The sequence below is a fragment of the Antrostomus carolinensis genome, unplaced genomic scaffold, assembly GCF_000700745.2.
Source record: "Antrostomus carolinensis isolate BGI_N321 unplaced genomic scaffold, ASM70074v2 scaffold7518, whole genome shotgun sequence".
NCBI lineage: Eukaryota > Metazoa > Chordata > Aves > Caprimulgiformes > Caprimulgidae > Antrostomus > Antrostomus carolinensis.
In genome coordinates, this window is record NW_010334923.1 from 54,663 (window position 1) to 64,963 (window position 10,301).

Here is a 10,301-nt window from a genome sequence, read left to right on the forward strand (position 1 = left end):
ATTATTTTATGTTGTCACCAAAGCTGGTGAATACTTTCGAGTTTTATCCTTGTGTGTAGTGGTTTCTCCCTGGAAAACAGGAACAATTTTTAATTTCTGCAGACTTACTAATATTGGTGAAGAAGTCAGATGGCATGGTGTTGGGATTTAAGAAATGTCAAAAGAGGAAATTAGTAGTGGGTTTTCTTACCAAGGTTTCTGTATCAAATTAAATACTCGTTACTTTGCACAGGGAGAGAGAACTTATTAATAACTGTACTGCACTTGTGAATGTGTACTGTTTAAAGTTGAATCCTTTAAAAACAATAGCAGGAGATATATAATCAAAGACCATACCACAGCCATAATTCATATGTACAAAGATGATAAATTTCAGTTCTATCGAGTGGCATTTTATCTCTGTTCTTGGTTTCTTTGCACAGATGGTCAATCTATTTGGACAGCTTGCAACTAAACCTACTGTTTCTAGGCTTTAAATGCAATACCTACTCTTCCCTCTGCTGCTTGTGCTGCCTATGTTGTTACTATGTTTCTGCAAGCCCAGTTTTTGACCCCTCTTCCGTTTGGACTGTATGGGTTGTATCTCTTCCTTGTACATGTTATAAAAGAATTCTTATAGGATCCAGGAGAAGAGATCTTTGCTTGTGGTCCAGGTGTCCAGGCCCAGAGCTGGTCCAGCCTGGTGCAGACTGTAGATACATTTCTTAACACCTTCGGCTGTAAGCACGCTGCACATTGCGGCTAAAGCTTTCTGGGCAGGATGGGGCAAGGCTAAGCGTTCACTAATGAGTGTCTATGAACTGTAAAATTTTCATTTTCCCGGGGTTTATATCTTGAGCAAATTTTCAGATGTGGTAAGAGGTTTGATTGGAAGCGATCTCTCCTGAATTTTCATCCTTCTTTCGAGCCAGTGTCAGAGAAAAGGTAAAGCTTTATAGCTCATAAAGGAAGGATCTCAAGACAAGTGAGCATAGGGAAACCAATATACATGCTTCCTGAATACTCTCAATCCAAGAACAGTTCAATCATTTTGACTTAAATGACTGAACAAAATGAAGTTTAAAAGCTTGAATCTATCATAGCCATTTGACATGGAACATTTTAGCCCAAAGAACTGCAGTTACATATAGTTTTAACAAATTTTAAAGGCAGCTGTATCATGGGAGGTACCACACAACCTGAATAATGGGTGGTGGTCAGTCCTACCTGTCATTTAAAAAAAATTCTGCCCAGATTGAATTTATGCAAGTTTAAATGTTTGACAGTAGCCTTTAGTGCATTGGAATCTATGTGAACCAAAACCACTAAACCCTTCTTTGTGATTTGTTTCCAGATGTACACAATATATGTCACAAAAACACAATTGGTCTTAATTTTTACTTTATATGCAATATATTTATAATAATACAATAGTAAAACCTTAAATACACATTAGCAGATATAAACCAGATGCAGAGGCAGGCTAGGAATAATAGAAAAAAGATAAATTGAATATTTCATGAATTGAGAAGACTCCTTCCACAAGAGTAATGGATTAAATATCTATCCTCTGTAATGGAACGTACAGAAGTCTTTGCCAAAATGTGGTGCTCATTGTACAGTGTTTTTAAGACTGAATTTCTCTTTGGCTTTTACAGTGTAGTAGAATTTTGATGGACACATGCCATATCTTTATGTGAAATTAAATGGATATGTATGCCCTAGATCAGTATTTCAGCAGCTATGAAAAATATTAAATAAATATGTCACTATTTTTTTAAATAAGACTTCTTCTCAACTTATTTTGTGTCATGCTGCTGGATTTCAATAATTCCAGGACCAAAAATAATAGCTTTATATTTACTTTCATAAATGATCTGTCAGCTGAATGTATTTTGTTCTTTGATTCATCAGAAATATTGTGTGCATACTTCACTTTAAAAACAAGTGGTTGAAGTTCTCAGCTTATGGTTTAGAGTTTAGTTTTTTACAGAACTGATATTGCAGAAAAATGTTACCATTTTGTTAGAGACTATAGTTTCAAGTGAAGGGAAGTTACAAGTACTTCAATTTTTTTCTTATCAAGAAAAGGGTTTTCCTCTGCCTTTCAGTCTATGTAACACTTATGCATTTCACAGCAGTCACTCTTAATTACCTTCCTTGTCATCTAATGCTGGCTTTCATTTCCACTCTTGCTAGACTTCAGAGACTGCTCCACTGAAAGTTGCTTTGAAAGTATTTTGGTTTTTCATCTAAGTTTGCTTTCCCTGTGTCACGTGTGTAATTTATTTTGTGCTCTATGATCTTTTCTGTCCTGGGGAGCACACCTGCCCTGATGGCTGGTGGATAGAAGTACTTGGGATCAGTTCCAGGAGGGAACCCAGGAGAGTTGAGTGTTCGTATACATTTGATTTGGAGTCCTATTTCTTTCTTCTGACAGTGAGTTAGTGTGAAGCTAAGGGTCCTTGGGCTTTCACATGCTTAATTGGGGTGTAAGTGTCTAAACTTCTAATTATTTTTAAAAAAATTATCTACCTTCTCTGAACTGGAAATGGGAACACGATTCATTAAATAGCTTTGAGAATCAGATCCAGGACTTTGAGTGAGCTGTAGGAATTGTTTGCTAACTGCTTGGAGGATTGGCAATATGAAGGAATGAAAACTTTGTTCTGTTAGAGTCATGTCAGATAAATAGGAAAACTTTATTGGCTGTCTGGCTTTTAAGGCCTGTTGTTGACACTAAACCTGTTTAAGAACCATGGATGGCAGATAGACATGATGTGTGCTAACTGGAGTCTGCATCTTTTTTTCTTTGCTTTCAGCTTCAGGTACAATGAGTTGTTGTGTCCAGAATGCGTATCTAATATGGATGAAGTTTCCCAGGAAGTTAAATGCATAGGAAGTATTTGGGGTTTTTGCTTCACTATTTTTATCAGATTGGTGAGGAACTATCAGAAAGCAAAGGAGACATGGCTTGAGTCAGCACATGGCTTACTTTGAAAGAGCTGGTGGTCTCGTCCAGCATGAAGCAGACAACAGAAACTCCTAATTGGATGGCTACAGTTGGCATAGGTTAACACTTGTCAGTCCTTAGGCAGGTTTCCCCAGAAGAGCATTAGGGACTGATTGGTGGCTGCCAGGTAATTACCTTGCCATTGACCAGCTGGAAGATCTGATATAAAGTTTTCCATTTGGCTTTTTTTTCTCCAGAAAGTTGAATAGCTATTACACTTGCCTTTTACATGGTAGTATTGTAAACCATCTCAGCATTCATGTGCTGTTCTCTTCATATGAAGAGAACAGAGCAGCTGTTTCTCTTTTAGTGTAATGATGAATAGCTTGTGCTATATGATGATGGAAAAACTGAGATACAGGAAGAAAACGTAAAATTAACCAACTTTTTCCTTCAGATATTTCTATTACCTATTGCTTCCTAACTAGTGTGTGTACATGGTTCTGCTTTCTGTGAGACTGAAGATGAACTTAACTAGCTGTTATAGTTTTGTGTTGCTAGCAACTAGTTACAAGCATTGTTTCCTTCAGCTGTGGGTGGAAGGGGAAGAACTGCACATCTGATCTGAGAAATTCTGTCCTAGCTGGCTGCTGAATTCATCAAACAGCAGTCAAAAAACAGGCTTATACATCTATTCAATAAGTATATTGCAAGCTCTGATTTTTATTTTTTTTTAAAATTAATTCAAATTCTATACTGTGCTCAACAGGAAAAGGAATATATTTGTTTTGATAAATTAGTAGGATTAAAAACTGGGCTTTAAGGAAGAAATTGCTAGGATCAAAATTTGTTACATTTAATTTTAAATTCTTAGAGCTGGGACTGAGTATTCGCTATTTTATTTTGTAAGTGCTTCAGATTTGGAAGTGAATCAAATTAGTTTTATAAAGCAAGTTGTTATATTGAACAGATTTTAAATTTAATATCAGAAGAAGTATGCTCATTTTTGAAAGACTTTTACAAATTACTAAAATAGAAGAAATCAAAGGCAATAGAGGTGACAGTTACTTTTTTTACATGATCCTAAAAAGAAAACTAATTTGTGGATGAAATACTGAAGTTACATTTTATTCTATCAGCAGAAAATTTTATAGGATACTGGTTAAATGAACCTTTATGAAACATTGTTGAGATTTGTTCTGCATTTTTAAGTTCTTTCTCTAAAATAAGTAGTTTATAGTCTCACCAATTGAAACAATCTGTAGCTATAAAGGAGCCTGCGGGAGTGAAAAGCAACAATAATTCATTTATCTTCTTAACATATTTTTCCCTTTGCTTGTATTTTAAGCCATAAGCTTTGGATTCAAATGGGAATAGTTGGGTATATGTACAAAACAGCACCAGACTGCTTCTATAGAAGTGATGGAGCCTCACCCATTCTGCCAGAGAGCTGACATGCTGGTGTTTCCTTGCGTTTTGATCCTGTCTTCTAAAATTAACATATTAAGAAAGATAAAAGTATTTTTTGATAATTCAGAAGAGGGAAAACTATATGTTTTGCTACCAGTTTCTCATATTGCATCTTTGTGAGTCTATTGGAGTTTGTAGGTAGTGGGAGTTTACAAAATGCAGAGTTAAGAAACATAATTTCCTCCTCTCTCCTTTCCTTCTCTCTCCTCCAAGGAAACGCTTGCTGTGCTTTAGTAGAAACCAGTTTTACTATTTTGGTTTCAGTTCATTTTTATCTGAGGCCACATATTCTGCTTTTCCTCTGAAGTCTATGTTCAGATGCGATGCTCTGAAAGGGAAAACTTGAATTTGTATAAAATACAGTATAAAATATGTAATGACCATGTATATTTGTCTCTTATCTGTCTGTCATTAGGATTATAGGCTACTCAGATAATGTATCCATGTTTTTCAACTTTAATTTTAAACAGTTTACAGCAGATACTATTTTTCTTTGGTTTTATTGTTTCTTTATAATACAAGAATGTATTAAATTATTTTTTTGGTGTTTTCTACTGCATTTTTTTCTATCCATGATCTAGTTCTTCCAAACAAAATACATATTCTTCTCAAAATTGAAGTAATTTGGGAATAAATTGCAATATAAGCTTGTGGTTTCTAGAGAGCACTTTACAATATAGCCTGATAAGAGATGTGTACACTGCAGACTTTTTTTTTTTTTTTTTTCTAAAATGGGCATTGAATTTTAGTGTAGAGGGATGTCATTACTTTCTTTTATTTTAAATTCAGTCAGTGTGAAATTTACACTTAATAGCCAGCAAATATTTTAGGGAGGAATAAGACTTTTTTACAACTGAAATGCAGCAGTTCACTCAGCTCCTTTTGTCCTCTCATCATCACAGTAAGGCACCTCTAACTTTTAATCTTGTGTTGTTTTCATTATCCATTCCTGGTCAACTCTGTGTCTGCTTTCATCCTATGTCTATTACATATATATTTGTACAAGTCTTGAAAAATACCCTTTCTGGTTGTTGCTAGCTATTGATTTATGCTATTGATTCTGTCATGAAAGAAATACATCTGTCATTTCTTTAGGGGGTTTTAGCAAGTTATTGCCTTCTTGCTTTCTCAGGTCTCGCTGGCCATTTGTCTTGCTTTGTCTTTTGTTCTCAGTAAAATCTTCATGCTGATCACTTAACTCTGTTTCTGATCTCTCCATGAAATAGGAAGAATATTTACCTATTGCCTTTTAAATGTATTCAGAGCAAAACTGGTACTATTTCTGGCACACTCTGTAAGTACAGTATGTTAGAAGTCTTCAGGTACAATCTAAAATTCTTTATGCAGCACTGTAACACTGCTTATCCATTATGGTTCATGAGCACACTTTCTTTTTTTCCTTTGAAGTATAAGGTTTTTTTTCCCTGTTTTAACTATAAGATTAAGTGTAACTCAGAAAAGTTGCACCTTACAATTGAGTACTTTAAAACCTGGACTCTTTTGGTTTTTTAGGGAGTAACAGGCGCTTTGACAGTTTTGATGAAAGATGCAATTAAGCCCACACTAATGCAGACATTAGAGGTGAGTATGGCATATGATGCTTGCCCTTTTCCAGCTTCCAAATTCCATATTGTGCTTGTCGTGCTGCTCTCCAGTGACTGTGCTTAACTTTCAAGGTTCAAGCCGGGGTCAAATCCACAAAGGCATTTTAGCAGATGTTTTTTTGTATATGTTAACTAATCAACTCTATCTGCATTTATACCTTTATGGTGTTTTGGTTTTTTTTTTTTCCTTTCTTTGAGACTCTGGCTCTAGCCATAATTCTGCCTTATGTTGCAAACAAGCTGCAGTGTGCTGTTGAACTGCGCTGAGCACACTGGAAGGCAAGTTGGGCTTCTAAGTCATAGACTTCCTTCTGTTTCCCATCTTGCTCTTCTAGGGAAGTTTCTTTTTTGTGTATTTCCTTTATGTGTACGTTCCCATGATGATTCCCACAGTCCAGCATTTTGAGTAGAAAGTAGATGCTTTGGTGAGGCCATTCTATTCTGTATTATAGTTTGTACTGTTTAGAAACACAGGAGGGTCCTTTTGCCTGTTTACACTTTTTCAAAAGACAGCTCCCAGCCCTGCTATCTTGCCATAGTGTCTTCAGGGGCTAAATGAAGCTTTTCTGGCCTATGAGAAGAAGGTTTTACACTTACCCTAGTGAGGTTTCTTCCAACAGCCCAAAGCATGCAGAATTAGTACAACCGAACTTTGTGACTGGGCAGTCTAGTATTGCCTTTGCAATAGTAAGCTGAATGAGAGGGAGGAAGAAAAATTGGGAAATAATGAAGCTGTTTTGAAAAGAAATGCATAAAATGAATGTATATTATTGAAAGTTTGACCATTGAAATTACATAGCTGGAATATTTCACAACAATTCCTCGTACAGCGAAAAGTTGAAGAGTATAGAAAGATACTAGTGCAATCCCCAGTTGGTAAAAATATCTCATTTTCTACAGCATGTCAAGGTGCTAACTACCTTTTTGCTTTTGTGTTTGGATGAGGACAGCTTCTTACTCTCAGGAAATATTAGAAAAATAGAATTTAAGTCTATGTTATTTTACTATAGCCATCTTAATTATTTTCCCCTGCAAATAACATCTTTTCTTTCATGTGGCTGTATAAAGAATATATGTGCATCAGAATTTAATGTTACATCCAATAGCAGAAACTGGAGGTCATGTAGGATCAAGAATGTCATGGCTAGAACTGTATATTAAATCACCACTTGGATAACATTGTGTGTGTTAAGCACCAGTGACAAGGTAGCTGTGATTCTGAGTGTTTAGTCTGTGTCATTCTATTTGCACTTTGCATATCTGTAAGAAAAAAATATGATTTTGTTGTAGTGTTCTGAAAGACAATTATAAATGTCAGAAGAGTTTCTTTTGATTGATAGGGATTTGGTTCTGGGACTTGCATGCTTTTTTGTTTTTCCCCCACTGCATTTCTTTATATTCGCATTTCTATGCAATAAAATTCCTGCCTTTTATGTGGTATTCTTTTCTAGTCTAATCTATGCTATGACTGAAACATCTACCAGCTTTCATCAAACACTATTATTTGTTACGAGGACCCTGACCACAGTACCCAAGAATATTTTTCCCCAAAATTCTTCTCACAAAGTTATTTTAAAACCATGAAACTAAAGCAGCTCTTTGCTGCTTTGAATACCTGTTGGCTTCCAGGCTAACATGAATCACCTGTCCATGAATGGAAATCTTCGGCTTGCCTAAATCTTCTCTAAGAGAGTGCTGTGCTTTGACTGATGTGAGCCTCTTGGGCTGTGCCATTGCTCTTGTGTAGAGATGCATTGGCCTGCTCTGTTACTGTCCATGCTGTTGTTGAGCCTCAAGCTTGTGTCATGTCCCATTTTGTGAATTAATACCTTTCATTATTTTTAATTATTCACATTAATAGCTTTAAGAGGTGCTAATTTTAATAGCTTCAGTTTAAAAAAAAAAACAACAAACAAACAAAAAAAAAATGGAGAGAGTGCTGACGGGAAGATATTTTGCCCTGCATACTTGAATATAGTGCAGTGATCCACCTTGTGAGTTTAGAGCCCTCCAGCATGACAGCTTTTAAGACAAGCTAATCCTAGTGTACCCTGACGTGGGCAATGTCATACTGTCTCTTCTACTATAGAGAATGGCATCTTTCTGATGTTGTGTGAATTGCAAGTCTTTCTTCTTGCAAACCAGAAATGAGGAGAATTGAAGCCTAATAGCATGCAAAAGAAGAGGGACTTCTTAAGTTTCCAGAGAGGCTACTGATAGTAATTGGGCAACATAATCCTAATTACCGCAGGGAGAACAAGTTCCCAATACCAGTGTAACGACCTTTAGCAAAGTACCACAACTTGACAACAGTAACATCAGAAATGATCCTGTGACAAGGACATCCAGTGTCTACAGCACACTGGTGGTGTAAAAACCAGAATAATATGATATGATTAAACAGAACACAAATGCAGCTCAGACCGTGCTGTGGACCTGTCCTGCAAGTAGGGATGAAACTGTTCACCACAGCAGGTCTTCCAGGTCACTTTGGTATTGGGGAATGGCAAAAAGACTGCCTGAGGAGGTGGAGCAGGAGGCCTTCCAGGTGTCTTCTGGCTGATACTGATGGGTCATTTGGCATAATTTGTAAGTGACAGCATCTGTGGTTAGCAGCAGCTGAAAGTAGCTATTGCAGATATAGCTGCACTCCTCCATGATCTGGTGAAGAGTCTGTAGGTGGGTATAAGTTAAGCTGCGGAGGTCTGAAGAGTTTCTTCTAAAGTCTTATGAAAGGGGAGAACGACCTACTGAGTAGATTTGCACTAGCTTTATATTGGCATCTGCATGCACTGGAGAAGAGGTTTAGAAGTTCATAAATAAAAAATGACCAAATGCCAGTCCTGCATGGAACTGAAGTGGCAACTTCTGTCAGTGTGTTTTTTCGTATGTGAATTGATGTGTGTATTTTCATTTGTGGGGTTTTAAAGTGATTTCTTGGTGGGTTGATTTCCATTGCAACCCTGCTACTTTGTCACCAGAATTGCTGCCTCAAGGTATTAGTGATTGACAGTGTTCCATATGCAGGAATGACAGTAAAATCTCAAAATGGGAAACAGGGCATTCTGCCTCCAATAACTCTAGGCTTCAGTTGAACTTACATCCAGTGGTATAGAATTGAGATGGCTTTTTTGGAAATGTACATAATGATTTCATAGTGTTTATCCATGTTTGTCATGACAGATTTGTTCCCTTATGGACTGATCCCTTAATGTTTAGCATTTATTTATACCACGCGTAACAGAGCAGCTGCTCAATGGGACAGCTCTTTGTAGTTGCAGGCTGGCTGCTGTGGGATGGTCTGCTCGTGTTACATTTAAAGTGCTACTCACAGTAAAGATGAGGGGAGGATGGTAATAAGTATTATAAATATTCTTCTAGCGGCCAGATAGCTTCAGATATTTATTGACATTCTGGGTTTATTTTCTTTTACGAAAACTTGAATAATAAAATTTCCTGTTCTGAAAACAGTCAGCAGAATGCATCCCTGTGCCACTATTTGTTTCTCCATATAGTTTATTAAGAGTGTAATGAAAATAAGTGGCACTCTGCAGAGTGGGAAGGATGGGCTGACACGGAGTTACTGAAGCTGACCCGAGAAGATATTGTTGTCCTTGTTCCAGGGTGTGCCTAAGGCTCCCGAGGTTCTGCTGGAGTTCACTCCCTTCAGTACCTAGACTGTATTTTAATTCCAGGGTTGCCTTTGTAAAAAGACCGTTCAAATAGCTCCCCAAATAACTTTTCTTCTGGTGGATTTCGGAGCTCCAAGGGAACATCTGTCCATGTGAGTGGTTTAGTAGTGTATTTGGATTTCAAGTTAGTGGCAGGGGGCCTCTTGGCTAACAATATTCTGGATGTTGGATCCCACAGTCCAAATTTCTGTCCTATCCAGGTTGTGTGGATGAACCCTTGGAAGCACAATTGCACAGGGAGTGTTGTGGGAGACCCTTCTGGGCCCCCTCGGTGCATAGCTGCCACGGTATGGGCTGGGCTGCCCTCTCACCCGCCGTGTTTGTGCTTCTGTGCATCACATCTGCCCATGTGTGCACCATACTCTAATGAGAGCAGCCCTGTAATTGCTTTCCATAAGAAGCTGAGAGCTTGAAAGAGTAAAATTAAAGTTAGAGAATAATTAAATACAAATCAGAATAAATCCCATGGATTTCAATCTAGTAGCTGACAACTGCAGTCTTTTTTATTTGAATGCCAGGAGGGTAAATAAAGGATTAACATGGAAGTAAAACTTGAGGAAGTAACACTTAAATTTAGATTGGTGGAAGTGGTTTGCATTTTAT

At 37.2% G+C, this 10,301-nt stretch overlaps 1 protein-coding gene across 1 annotated transcript in view; it reads left to right on the plus strand.

Annotated features, from left to right (window-relative positions):
* LOC104529901 (monofunctional C1-tetrahydrofolate synthase, mitochondrial-like) overlaps window positions 1-5,983 on the plus strand; it is a gene marked incomplete at both ends in the record, with an annotated part of 59,857 nt that extends 53,874 nt beyond the window's left edge. Inside the window, one exon of the mRNA XM_010174339.2 lies at window positions 5,915-5,983. Within this exon, the coding sequence (XP_010172641.2) occupies window positions 5,915-5,983 (69 nt within the window). The remainder of the gene's footprint in view (window positions 1-5,914) is intronic.
* Between the last annotated feature and the right edge of the window lie 4,318 nt (window positions 5,984-10,301).